Source organism: Piliocolobus tephrosceles, chromosome 1, assembly GCF_002776525.5.
Source record: "Piliocolobus tephrosceles isolate RC106 chromosome 1, ASM277652v3, whole genome shotgun sequence".
Taxonomy (NCBI): domain Eukaryota; kingdom Metazoa; phylum Chordata; class Mammalia; order Primates; family Cercopithecidae; genus Piliocolobus; species Piliocolobus tephrosceles.
In genome coordinates this window covers 106,726,931-106,741,756 of record NC_045434.1, presented here as the reverse complement: position 1 = coordinate 106,741,756, position 14,826 = coordinate 106,726,931, and the positions used below count along the sequence as shown (strand labels likewise).

Sequence of the window (14,826 nt, the reverse complement as noted above, 5' to 3'; positions counted from 1 at the left end):
TTACTAGGACATGTCTGTTTTTGAAACTCTGTGTTTATGCTACTTGGAATTCACATAGGTTCCTGAATATGTAAGTTATCGTTTTACAAAAAATTTGGGAAAATTTTTAGCTGTCGTTTCTTTGAGTGTATTTTCAGCTCCCTTCTCTCTTCTCTTCTACTGAAACTCCTATTATGTGTATGTTGGTGTCCTTAAAGGTCACACATATTTCTCTGAGGTCATGTTCACTTTTAAAAAATTCTTTTTCCTCTAATCTCTATCAATCGTTCTTCAAGTTCATTTACTATTTCTTCTGCCAATTCTACTATTGAGCCTCTGTAATGAACTTTTTATTGCAGTTACTGTTCAACTCCAGAATTTCTAGTTCAGTATCTCTTTGATATTTGATATAACATTGTCATCGCACCTTCCTTTACTTCTCCAATTATTGTTTCCTTTAATTCTGGGAATGTTTTTAATGGCAACCTTCAAGTTTTTTTCTCATAACTTGACATCTTGTCGCTTTTTTTTTTTTTTTTTTTTTTGAGAGTCTCGCTCTATTGCCCAGGTTGGAGTGTAGTTGTGTGATCTTGGCTCATTGCAACCTCTGCCTCCTGGATTCAAGTGATTCTCTGCCTCAGCCTCCCAAGTAGCTGGGACTACAGGTATGCACTACCACGCCCAGCTAATTTTTGTATTTTCAGTAGAGATGCAGTTTCCCCGTGTTGGCCAGGCTGGTCTCGAACTCCTATCCTCAAGGGATCCACCCACCTTGGCCTCCTGAAGTGCTGGGATTACAGGCATAAGCCACCACACCCAGCCTCATAGGTTTGTGTTGCTTGCTTTATTTCTAGTGTATGAGTTGTACTTTTCTGTCTTTGCATGCTTTTGTATTTGTTACAGACTGGGTATTTTAAATAGTATGTTGTAGCAACTCTGGATACCGGTCATTCCCTTCTCTTATCCCTGGGGTTTGTCATTGCTTAGTGACTGGCTTATTTTAGTGTAGTCCCTCCCATCCACCAGTATTAAGCCTCTGTTGTTGCTCCCCAGGTTGTCATGACTGGGTATACCCTGTCTCCTCGGGATGACAGTGTTTTTTTCTAGGCCCAGCTTACTCTTTTCATGATCATGTCTAGCTGTTGATCTCCAATAATTGCCAGCTCTACTGTTTTCAACAATGTTCTGAGTCATGAATTGCTCTACAAGCTAATTCTATCATATTGTGACTCCTTTGAAGAAAAGGTTTCCAAGGTCTGTTTCACATTTGTTCTAAACCCAGGAGAGCTCCTGTGAGCTGTCTTATTCCCGGGTTCTCCTGCAAACTAGCTGGTCTACAGTTTATATGGATGTTGAATCTCTTCAGTTGCTTTTTAACATAACCTCCAGTGGTATGCGCTGAGATTTGAAATTATCTGTGCTATGTTACAAATGAAGTCCCTTTGATTTGGAAGAGATTAGGGTTTATTTCATCTGGTTCAGTTCCCAGGCAAAATCTCTAAACCAGGGCATTGGAACTGTAACAATGACAAGCTTCTGTGTGACATACCACCACCTCTATCTCCATCCTAGAAACTGAGTGCTTAGTGGAGTGGGTGGGGCAGCAGCCTGACGCCTTCTCAGCTTAACTCTTTTGGCACAGAACTATCACCTCATGAGCCAGGGCAAAGATCGTCTGTGTCCCAGTATTCTAAACATGCCACACCCAACGTAAAGCCTCTGGTGGCAAAGTGGGAGCTGAGTGGAAGATGTGAACCCACACTGCTCAACTGCACTCCCCTGGGTTTTAACTTCAGCAAAAGCAGCTGGAGGCAGACCAAGAATTGTTGACATCCTGCTTTTCCCAAGAAGAGGGTTCTCCAACTGGGAGGTGAGGAAAAGGAAGCCCTGTGTTCTTGGCTGCAGCAGTCTAGAATCTCCACATTAATAAGCATAGAGGAGGAAACAAGGAAGCAATCTAGGTTTAAATATCACAAACTCCCATTTCCTACAGAATTTTCACATTTCCTTGAATAGCTGTTTTTCTCATCTGCTGTTTGCTCACAGGATCATTTACGAAGGCTTTACATAAATAGCTTTATTTTACATGGTTATTTATTTTATTTTACATATATTTTGTTTCACATAAACTGGTGAAAATAATTATCACCAGTTTCCCTGAGGAGGGGGTAAGTAAGCACAGCTCTTCACACTATCACGCCAGTCACTCAATTTTCTTTTTTTTTTTTTTTTTTTGACATGGAGTCTGGCTCTGTCGCCCAGGCTGGAGTGCAGTGGCGCAATCTCAGCTCACTGCAACCTCTGCCTCCCGAGTTCAAGCAATTCTCCTGCCTCAACCTCCCGGGTAGTTGGGACTACAGGCACGCACCACCACACCTGGTTAATTTTTGTATTTTAAGTAGACATGGGGATTCACCATGTTGACCAGGCTGATCTTGAACTCCTGACTCAAGTGATCCACCCGCCTCAGCCTCCCAAAGTGCTGGGATTACAGGCATGAGCCACCATGCCCGCCCAGTTTTCTTTTCAACTCATAAAAATCAGTATCATCATTATTTTTACATTTTTGTTTTTTAGAGATGGGATCTCACTATGTTGCCCGGACTGGTCTTGAACTTCTGGCCTCAAGCGATCCTCCCACCTTGACACTACCAAAGTGATGGGATTACAGGCATGAGATGCCACAGCCAGCCTCATTATTACTTAATTTACCCTCATTTACCATATAGATATATAATTTTTTTTTTTTTTGAGACGGAGTTTTGCTCTTGTTGCCCAGGCTCTGGAGGGCAGTGGCGTAATCTCGGCTCACTGCAACTTCTGCCTCCTGGGTTCAAACGATTCTCCTGCTTTAGCCTCCCAAGTAGCCGGGATTACAAGCAAGCACCACTACGCCCGGCTAATTTTTGTGCTTTATAGTAGAGATGAGGGTTTGCTATCTTGGCCAGGCTAGTCTCGAACTCCTGACCTCAGTTGATTCACCCGCCTCGGCCTTCCAAAGTGCTGGGATTACAGGTGTGAACCACTCTGTGCCTGGCCTCATTTACCACTTTCTTTGCTCACCATCTCTTCTTAGGTCTTACATTTTCTTTCTGATCTTATTCTGATTTCCTGAAATAAACTTTCCTAAGTTCACTTAATGAGGACATGTTGGTAGTAAGCTCTTTTTATCCAAAACGTCATTGGCCCATTTTCCTGAGTTTTGTTTGGTATAGAATTCTAGATTGACACCTCTCAGCACAAAAAATATACCACTCTCATCTGTTTTTCATTGTTATCAAGTAGCTGTCACACTAACTGCTGTTACTTTGTAGATAATGCTTTCTTTCTCTTGCTCTTTTAGAGACTATTTTTAGTGGTTTATCAAGAGTTTCACTCTGGTTTCCCACGTTGTCTATCATCTACAAATTAGCTCAATGGGTCTAGAGATTGAGATTATTTCCTTGATTCCTCAAATGCAAAGATGACTTTAATCAAATTGGAAAAACCAATTCTATCATCTCTTTCTGGTAGTCTATTAGATGTTCATTGACCTTTCAAAATGTCCCTGGTGTTGAGTTTTCATACATTCTACATAATTTCTTAATCTTGGTCTTCTGGTTCATTTTATCTGTTTTGCTTTTCATGTCTAGATGTTTCACTGTTCCCAATCTTATTTTTCTTGTCATATGCTCTTGCTTATCCTCCACCCCCATCATTTTTTGTCTTGTTCCTTCTCAATTTTTGGATATTCTTTCATTCCTTACACATACTGTATTCCAATAAATCTAAGCCATCAAGTACTGAAAAACACATCATTTTGTGCCAATTTAATGCTGTACTGTCACCCGAACTTTAGAGATGTTAAAAAATTTTTTTGTGTGTCTTCGAATACTCTAATCCAGTAATTCCAAAATCTGCAGTCTTTGCAGGTCAGATTCTGTTATTTCTCTTAATTTATTCACAATGACTTTTCAAAGCTTTGTGAATTTGAGTATGAATCCAAAATTATTAGAACACTACCTATTGAAGCTATTTGAGATTGTTTAAAATGCTGCAAGAGTGTACCAACATTTGTTTTTAAGTGCCCAGAATAACTTCAAACCTGACCACTTTAACTTCTTAGTTTTTTTCTTTTTTTTTTTTTTTTTGAGACAGGGTCTTGCTGTGTTGCCCAGGCTGGAGTGCAGTGGTGTGACCATTGCTCGCTGCAGCATTGACTTGCCAGGCTCAAGGAATCCTCTCACCTCAGCATCCTAAGTAGCTGGGGCTACAGGTGTGCACCTAGTATTTTTGTTAAAAATGGCATGCCTGCCTTAAAAAATTTTTTTTGTACAGACATGGTCTCACTATGTTGCCCAGGCTCGTATCCAACTCCTAGGCTCAAGCAATCCTCTCATGTTGGCCTCCTGAAGTTCTTAGCTTAATTTTTCTAACCACATGGGTAGTATGAGTTTTGTCATACTAAACTGATTTGTCAGCTTGTGGATACAAATTATCAGACGAATTTTTTTCTTCTCTCAATCCAGTTTTCTTACTTTCCACTCTGAGGTAGCATATTCTAGTGCATTCTTTCACTGAGTGTATCATCTTTGGTTCCAGGTTTTGGAAGTGTCTCACTCTGAGTTCATATTAATGCTGGCCACTAGGCTTTGTTTCTCTTCTAGAGCTTAGCCCATTCCAAAGTCATCAAGAACAAAAAGACTGAGAGAACTGCCAGGGAAAATGTCCCCTTTAATATCGTTATTTCTCTGGATTCATGCTTTTTTGTTCAATTCCACACTAAGCCTTTCATTTTTAAATTTCTCAAGTCTATCAAGATGTTGAAATAACAGCAAAATACAGTTATCTACCTTACACAATTCACTAGCTGTTATTCTGCTGCATTTGCACTATCTCACATATGCTTTATACACCCACAAAAGTTTTCCCTACTGGAAAACAGCAAAAAGAATGACACTTCATCTCTCATTATTCCAGCATGCATCTCTGAAGAAAAGGGACATTCTTCTATTCAGGCACAAAACCACTGTCACACCTAAGAAAACTATTCCATGTAAGAATTCATAAACAAATTTTCTGAGATGTTCCTAAAATATGTTTAATGGCTGGGTTTAATTGAAAATGAAAAGTTCATGTAGTACATTTCATTATACTGTATTTCACTGCATACTGATTATACTGCATTATTTTACATAGAACAGCCTCCCGACTTGTTTTATACTTTTTTTTTTTTTAAGAATCCAAACCAGTGGTCTTGTAAATGTCCTGTATTCCAATTTTGTTTAATTATTCCATGTGATTAGATTCAGGTCAAATGTTCTTGGCAAAAATGTTACACAGGTAGTGAAGTGGAGCTTTAGAGTATCTTCCTTGTTAGCTCTAAGATGAGTTTAAAGATTTTCATTTTTTACAGAAACCTCATCCAGCATTTCAGGTATTTTGTACCTCAGGAGGGTTCTTCAGGGCATGCAGTTTGTCATACTGTCAGAAACACATGCCCCTATGTAGCTTTGCCTTTCCAGATCACTAATGGTAACATGTTCACAAATGAAAGACTGCTGATACATTTATCACCAACTGAGGTAAGGTAACAAGGGGATGCTTAGACGAAATCTTCCATAAGATGTTTTATCCTACTAATTCATGTTTACATTTATTGTTCCCTAAAAGTTCGGAGCCTAATGTGGGTGGGTGGTGAGTTTTGCAGTCTAAGAATCAATTAATATAGGATTACATTAATACTTAAGGGCTGAGGATAGACTTGAAAGACTTGAGTTCCAGTATGAAAGCCTTTTCTTATGTCAGTAAAAAGGTAGAAATTACATTTTGAACCTATCCTTTCATGGCAACAGAAGATATGAAAAAAGAAACAATATCTGTTGAGAACTTGTATGTCAACCTTGTGATCTCAATTCATCTCCATATTAATTTCATGAGCTGGATATGACTATCCTCATTTCACAAATAAGCCAAAGTAAAACTCAGAGAAGTCATATTGGTAACACAAGGGTTCAACCCCAAATCTGGACAATGGCAGAACTTATATTTTTTCCACTATATAAAATGCATCTAGAAGGGTAACAATTATGAATTTCCATTCTGATGTTTTACTTGGTTATTCAAGGTCTTACTTTACTTCTTTTAAAAAACCATTTCCTGAAAAAATAGTCTATACTCATTCCATGTCTCATTCACCTAACCCACTGTACACTTGCTGCTCAAACTGGAACAGCTTTTATCAAGGTCATCTATAACTTCTATATTGCAAAATTCAATGGCCACTTTATGTTTACTTCAACACTTGACATGAGCAACACCCCCACACCCCATCTTGAAACCTCTTTCTCATCTTCTATTATCACTCTCCTGGCTTTCCTCCTACCTATATGACTAATCCACAGGAATCCTTTGTTTTCCTAGTTCTTAAATATTGTTTCCTCTGCTGTTGTAACTATCCTGCTCTTCCCATTCTATGAATTTCCTAGACAATATCATATTCTTATACTGCTTTAGTTACCACTTACACTAGTAGCTAAACTTAGATGTTTATAAATGGCCACCATGCGCTAGACATATTCAGTGATGAACAAAAACAATTATGATACCTAACTGATGGATCTCATAGGCTCTATCTCTAGCCCAAGGGTGTCTCACAAGCACCAGAACCACAGAGCCCCGCACCTTAATTTTCGATTAGTACCTCACACTCAATACATCCCAAACTGAACTCACTGCCCTGGTTCACTCATAACCTATTCCCTTCTCCTCCTCTTCCCAATTGTAATAGGTGCTAGCCACTCCATGGCTTCAATTACTGGTCCATTTTACTAAGTCTCTCAAGTTTGACTGCTATTCTCCCATTCTACTGCCAGACAGCTACTTTAGGGCTCACCTGGATTACTTAGAGCATACAATTGGGTCTCTACCTCTAATATTCTACAGAACTCATTCTTCACGGCTACAGTGATCTTTCAAAAAGGCAAATTTGATTATTTCAACACTCCAGTCCCCACCTTGCTTAAAATTCTTCAAGGACTCCTTGTTGGCCTCAGCGTAATTCCCAAACCCTTTAATATAACTTACAAGACTCTCTGCTCGAAGAGGGCTCTGCTCAATTCTTGAGTTTAGTTTTTACCACTCCAACTTACACTGTTTCAGATTAACTTTAAGTTAATTAACTTTTCAGTTCCTGGAATACATACATGTTCTCTCTTACTCAGTCTTCTACATAATGTATTCTCTTTTCACTCTCTCTTAGACTTGTCCACTGTCCTTTTATGAGTGAAAGAAATTGCTTTCCTGGCAACAAAGTTTGGGTTAGATCCTTTCCTATGCATTACAATTATATTGTCAATCCCTATCATAACACTGATTACTCTGACATAGAGTCTAAAGTCTGTGAAGGCAATGACTATTATCTTGTTCATTACTGTATTTTGGTGCCTGGCACACAGTGTACATTTTTAAAATGATTTTAAATTATGATTAAGTTTCAACTCACATAAGAAAAAAGAAGAAATTCATTTGAAAACTTTTTCAATTTTCTAATTTAATAGAAATAACCAAAACAATGTGGCTTTCAAACAAGGGTTTAAAACTAATCTAATACAACTTCTACAACACATTCCAGAGCATTATAACAAGAATTATTTACAGGCAGCTAATGTATTAAATAACCATGAAAAGAAAAAACTTGCTTTTATTACACACCAGCAAAAATACAGGAACGAAACAATTAGAAACTGCAACCTTGTTTTAAAAAATTAAATATGATTATTTAGAGAATACAATACCACAGAAACAGCACTTTTTAAGAATCATATTGAAGGGCAGTTAACTATGTGCAAAAATAATAGTAGTAGTAGTAGTAGTAATAATAATGAGGGGAGAAGACCAATTTAAATACTGGAAGCAAGGAACTAGTAAGGCTGTGAATTTAACCCTTTCGTGTGTAGGTATGTTTACATAAAAAATTAACAGGCTTTCAAATTGCACAAATCTTTTTTATAGGCTTATGTATATGTTTCACTGTGTTTTAAAACGTAGTAGATGCCTACATTTTTCAGAACCAGGAGCAGAACATGCATTCCATCCTTAAGATTGAAATTTAGGCCACACTTGAAAGGGAATATTGCAGTGGCACTTACAAAATCATTTTGGTGCCTTCCCACACATGTAAATTTGGTTAATTTAAAATAAGAGCATTTTCAATTTTAAAGATCACTTTCTAGAAAAGGGCTAAACTTAACTTTATACATTTTGTAGTTTGATATGACAAATATATCCAAATTAACTTATTTTTGAAGATAGTTTTGTTTCTCCGATACAATAAAAAATATATAAACGACCACATAGGCAAACACAAGGAACTAAGATGAAAGAAATGCTATACATGCATTTTGACCAAGTAAAAGAAACCATTATATTCAAGAGTACGTGTTGAATCTGAAATGTCTATGTAAACTGTGGCATATAAATTTTTTTCCTTAAAAAAGTACCTTCAATTTTTTTACTCAAACACTTACTTTTAAAAAAATATGCAACTTTCCCCAATTTTTAAAATAAAATGCCACAATATATTGTCATTACTTCCAGCATACATTTAAATTTCTTAATTTTTAAAAGATAGACTGGGTGATATGCATACAAACTTTCCTATAAAATCACCATCCAGGAGAGGATTCTGACATGCTATTAGGCAACAGACTTAAAGCAGTGTTATTGCTTTATCAAGGAGGAGATAAACTGTGAGAAAAAAAAATTAAATATCCAGGTCTGGTACATGATCAAACTGTATTACACCTTGAAAATCTTGAATCACCTTCAGCAGATCATTAACATAGATGGTATAGAAATTAAGAATTCATGGTATGAATTGAATCTGTTTTAACTAATGGAGTTGGGTACGTGGATTTTTTATAAAACTACTCACCGACCCGATGCTGAGTATGCAAATGAGCAGTGCTTTGACAAGAAATGAGATTTTTGTATTTCACATGTTGTACATGAATGGGGGTGGGTGTGGGACGTAAAAGCCAAGGGAGACGGGGCCACAGCATCTACTCCCATTTTGGATAGTAAGAGACCATTTAATAACATACGGTAGGCCACAATCCAAGGGCATAGTTGGAAGACCTGAATCTATTAGCTTATTAACACTAATCACTAATAATTACATGGCAGGATACCTGCTGAGGTAATTGATAAATCTACAATTTGCACACTTATAAACCTTTTACTTCTACTTAAAAGCATTATTTCTTTCAATTAACTAAAAATTCCAAAACTTGTTATCACAAAAAATGAGACAACTGACTTAGCATTACCTAAAATTCCCTTATGTTAAGATACACAAGTCAGAAAGTACCAACTTGTTGATCCAAAAATAATAATTTTAATAGTGGATCCAATGCCTTATCATTTCTCTGTGGTAATGGTTTGATGTTTCCATATAGAGTATGACCTGCAATCTAACCATACTTTAGAACTTCCACATGCTTTGCCTTATAAAGCAATTCCTTCACTCAAGTGAATCGGCTGAGCCAAGTCCTGAAAACACAAATTTAGGTCAGCAGAACAGACCGTGCAACACTTTGTTTTTAGTTTTCTGATGGGAGAAGTAAACTGAAATACAGAAAAACTTTAAAAGCTTTTAAGAAAAACATTATGTGGACTTTTCTCCAAATCTTCTAAAATACTTCCATTTAAACAACAAATACAAATGTGAGAGTATAAAAACAAACTGTCTTCAGGGACTGACAGATATTCAATTTTGTCTTTTTAAAACATAAATTAATAGGAAAACATATATCTAAATATCAATTTAAGTTTTTATACGTTTTAACCATAGGTATAAATGAGCTGAAAAAATCAGCTTAGAGACACAACGATCAGTGTGCAAGAAAAAAGCTTTAAGAAAAAATCTAAAGTGAGTACCTTAATGGTGGCATGTTGACAGCTATTAATAGTAATTCCTCAGCAGTATAAATTATCTTAACAGAAATGGAGGCTATTAAATGTTGACAAAAAAGTGGCTTTTAAACTGATTTAACCAATCTTAAACCAAAAAAAACCTAAAAACTCTAACATGTAATTTTAAGGGAACACAGTTATTTTTTAAGGCCCCAAATACTGAAAAATATTTACTTAAAATGTGTTTCTCCCCTCAGTTAGCAGAATCTATTTATGACTCATTATCTACAATTTTTTAAAAGGATCCATTTGAAGAGCAATACAAAATATTAAAAGTCAAAGGCCTGGCAGAATGAAGTTATACTGCTGCTACTCCTCACTTTCCAAAAATGTGCCCTTATATATATATGTCTACTTATAAACTGAAATCATGGATGTTGTGAAAAAAGAGGGAAACAGGCATAGGCATAAGTATTTTTAAATAATTTTCTCCCTCTTATTAAAAAACTTTTCTTACGGATTTAAAATTTGAGTAAAATGTTTCAACAGTTTGGTATATTTTCAAAGGCTTAAATTATTTTTAAAAAATTGAAAGTGAAGAGGAAGCCAGTAATAAAGTAAATCAATAGCAATAATAAAATCAATACTCTTTAAATACACAACCAGGAAGCCTAAATCATATTCCTATTTACCCCCACCCCTTGTTAAGAAAAGAAAAACAACCCAAAGGAATTTGTATAATAATTTCTTTAGAGCACTTTATTTGATTCAATATGCACTAAAAAATATTGACCTCTTAGACAATTATGTGAAATAATTTTCTGAGTAGTCTACTCTCTGAACTGCTTAAACTAAATTTTTAAAAAGGCAAATAAATGATTTGCCACAAAACTGCTGATTTCTGAAAAATATCTAATGGCAACTTCTTCTATTTTGGTCTCTGTATATTCTAATGTGTTCATACAAAAGTAGGACTAAAATCTTTAATCAAACAAAAGAGAAGCCTGTAACATTGTAGAACACACATTTTGAATGTGAGCATCACAAACGAAGAAAAGAAAAATGAACCAGAGCCAAGTTGATTTATCTGCCTCGGGTGCTATAGTTGGGGTGGTAAAGGTGGGTTTACTCCAGTAACCATTCAAGTGGGGATTGGCTCATTTTCAGGATTTACTTACAGGTCTCTTCTAAGTCCTTTAAGCCCCCAGTCCATGCAAATGTCCCACTTGGTGGACAGATGAGTAATCTAACCCCACCGGGTTTATTTCAATATTTTGATATCTCAATAATAAGCTGCTTCTGAAGATTTTTTGAGAAGTCTGTTCTCTATTAAAATAAGATAGAACCTCAAAATATGAATGTGAACATTAGAAATAGACAGAATATATTACAAATTCATTCTTGATAGGAACATTAGTAAGAATACACATTAGCTTAAAAAACAGGCTCAGCAAATGTTGCTGATCTGCCAAAAGTTTTAGTTCACTATTTACAAATAAGACAAAGTGAAATACAGAAAATTTTACACATTTGGTAGTTGACAGATACTGTTTGCCAATAGTGGTCTATCAGAAAACTGACATGAAGGAAGACTGGAAAAGAGCCAGTTGTCACCTTCTCAATCAAATTTAAATGTACAGAAAACTAGATTAATTTTGAAACAAACATCCTGCCTTTCATGGGAATAACTGTATGATCACATGATTTGATTGGGAAGTACAACTGTAAGGGTTTTCTGGAAATGACTACTATAACTCTAAATAATCCACTAATGAAAAGTTACTGTTTTTATTTCAGTAGACCATTGAAGTTGATTAAATGATAACTAGTGGTCGTGTTTCCTAAACCCTAAGTATGAGTAGAAAATAAAACCACTGCTGAGTTCTTTATATCAATTTAAAAACTAAGACCCAACAGCATAAAAATGAGAAAAAATATAATGGCATGATTCAATGCAAATCTGCACTGACATTAAAGTAGAATCTGAGCTACTTGGGTTTTCAACTAGAAAACAACCTGATATGTATGTGTGTGAAGGGGGAGGGTTAAAAGTTGTTTTAATAACTGTGTGACCTAGTCCAAAAAGAAAATTTATCAAGTGACACGAGCCTCAAGTATTTACTCGTACACCAAGTATCCTGCACCAATCAATAGCACACAATCATCAACATTTGCCATTTCTAACAATCAGAGAATCATCCTCATTAGAACAGAAATCCTCATATCATTTCACTTTTGCTTTTTGCTTTTAAAGTTGCAGAGTTCTCTCCCCCTTTCTTGACAAGAATGTGTTTCTGTCCATTATTTCAATCTAATACTGTGTAAAAGCTATCAGCTTCTTCAAGGAGGTGCCCACTGTAGGCAGGATATTCCAGCAACACTTAAAAGTTTTCTGGGTTTTTTGTTTTTTTTTTTTTTGTTGTTTTTTAACAATTGATTCAAATCCATGTCATTTTACTTTATATGTACTGGTCTCTCATCTGACTTTAGGCGTTTTCTGCGGGGCTGTATAAAGTCTTCATCAGAGTCCTCAGTTACCTCACCATCATCCTCTTCCTGCTCAAACTCTGGCAAAGGTGCGAAGGTCCTGTCTGAGTAGATCTCTGTGAGTTTATCTTCAAAGTACAATGCAACTGCTTTCCCTGCCTGAGCTACTTCTGAATCAGCCTGCAAGCAAAAGATAGGAATATTCACCTATTGGTAATGCATATTCCTTCACCAAGTTTGCATGGTCTGAAAAGCTTACCTTCAAATTAATCTCTTGTGTGTCTGCATAAACTTGAACAACTTTCATCATCTAAAAAGGATACCAGAGTCAAAAAAAAAAAAAGGGAAATTATAATCCTTTCTAAAGTTATGAGATTGCATAGGATTGGCGACGAAAAGTCAGCCATACTAGGGAGAACAAATTGCTATAACCAGATAAAGTGCTTTTCTAAAATTCTACAGAATATGGAACCATTTTCTTTACAAAGCCCTGTTACTAAAGCTACTGTGAAACCTCAGTAATTGTCTTATTTTGAATTATCAAGGTCAATCTGAATAGGAATTGGCCTGAACACATCAATCTATTCAAGAGAAAAATATTTGTGAAGCAAATTATATAAGAAACGTTGCTTTTAAAAACTGACACACTTTCAACAAACCACTTAATAAAAATTATATCTGTATAGCAATATTTTAATCATAAACTATGTAACTATTACTGAGGCAGGTAACATGGGTCTTCTTATCAACTATAGTTCATGAAAGCATATCTATATTAGTGAAAATAATTTAACTACACTGAAAAATAAGACAAAATTTGGGACTAGTTTCTAAATTTAACTTCAAATTAATGAGATTTTACTAATATACTCTGTGCCATACTGCTATAAAGGTGACTTAGAATTTTCACCTTATGAGGATTTTGTTTTGTTTTTAATTTTAAAATGCCATCTGGATGCTTCCAGAGGCAGTTATGGGAATACGTTACAGGATTCAATGTGATTTATTTTAGTAATAATCATATGGCACCCAAATTACATCAGCAATAAAAATACTTTAGTATTAATCTCTTAAAAGATTCTGTGGATTCTCATTAAATTCCACTTTCTTCTCCTATCATGAAAATCTTCCATAATAATAACAGAATTGATTTTATCCCTAAGATAATAAAAACAATTTTCCTGAAACAGGTATATATCACATTTCTTCTCAAGGCATGGCTAATTCAACCTTACCCTCAAAAAAAAAACCTCCAAAAACCAAAAAACATAACCACAATTAATGAAAGTCACACTGTTGAAATAAGAAAACTCAGTATCATACACTCTGGGCCACTATTCAAGATAGGTCACCAGAGATTAGTTTAAGGTTCTACATTTATGTTGTCAATAATAAAATGCAAGGACAAGGGTACAGATACTTTCCTAACAGTACCCAAAATGTAAGCTGTTTATAATCATATCCCACAAAACATACTTAACTACGGACAGTACTTTCCATACTTATGCCAATCCTCAACTCATTTAGAAAAGGTAATATTCTTAATGTATTAAATTTAAGTATATACTACAAATTATACACAATAAATGTTGTTCACAGGAGCTGTTAATACAATCAGATGTTTAGCAGGACTGTAGCAGAAAAAACAATTTTAATAAAATTAAAGTCTTTCAGCAAAAAAAATAAAACAAGGAAACAAACAAAAACTAACAAATCAAGACTCTATAGGTTGGAAGTTAACATACTTCATTAAACCTTTCACAGTTCTTGAAGATCAAACGGACATCAGCCACAAAGTCATCTGGGATTTGGTAGTGTTGGGAATGTTTTTTCTGAAGCTTCTTTTTCACGGTGGATAAATCCATTGGTTTCTTTATAATTTTATAGTAGTTTGGTATCTAAAATAAGCAAATAATGGCAAATAAGAATTCTCCAAAAATGCCAAACTGTTGAATTTGAAAATGCATAGCATATTAATTTTAGGGAAAAAAATTATTATAGAGCCAGCTGCTTGCAAATTTTGATATGGACGTATATACTTTACATCTTCATGAAAACCAAATCTTATGCAGAATATGTGCCAATCTTCATGGTTAGTCCAAGCCCCCAAAGTCCTACTTTTAATAGTAAGATTTGGAAAGAAAGCAATTAGCAAGGGTAACCAACCAGTAGCCTTGAGGCAACATTTGACTCAGAATTTTATGACTCAAGAGTTTTTCTTTTTTTTTTAAAGAAAAAAAATTTATAAAATATATTAATGTTACAATTAGAATATGATGTCTTTTGGAAGACATCACAGAGAATATCATTTACATCACGAAATCTTGACTTAGTAACAGAGGAAGCAAGACTATTAGCACGTAAGAAAAATTTACTAACTTTATTAACCATTTAGTGTTCATGCTAGGGAATTCTGGCCCGAACCCTGGCCAAAAATTTCCACCCTTGGGATAAAAGTAAAGTTAG

At 35.4% G+C, this 14,826-nt stretch overlaps 1 protein-coding gene across 4 annotated transcripts in view; it reads right to left on the bottom strand.

Moving 5' to 3' along the window:
• Positions 1–7,484: 7,484 nt before the first annotated feature.
• The window catches only part of TRIM33 (tripartite motif containing 33), a 120,439-nt gene continuing 113,097 nt past the window's right edge, over positions 7,485–14,826 (bottom strand). Inside the window, exons 19-21 of one of the 4 annotated variants that reach the window (XM_023222710.2) lie at positions 14,106–14,258; positions 12,620–12,670; positions 7,485–12,540 (exon numbers count right to left, since the gene is read on the bottom strand). In XM_023222710.2, the coding sequence (XP_023078478.1) occupies positions 12,328–12,540; positions 12,620–12,670; positions 14,106–14,258 (417 nt within the window). In that variant the 3' untranslated portion in view covers positions 7,485–12,327. The remainder of the gene's footprint in view (positions 12,541–12,619; positions 12,671–14,105; positions 14,259–14,826) is intronic. The other 3 variants (XM_023222712.2, XM_023222711.2, XM_023222713.2) reach the window with 3 other exon arrangements.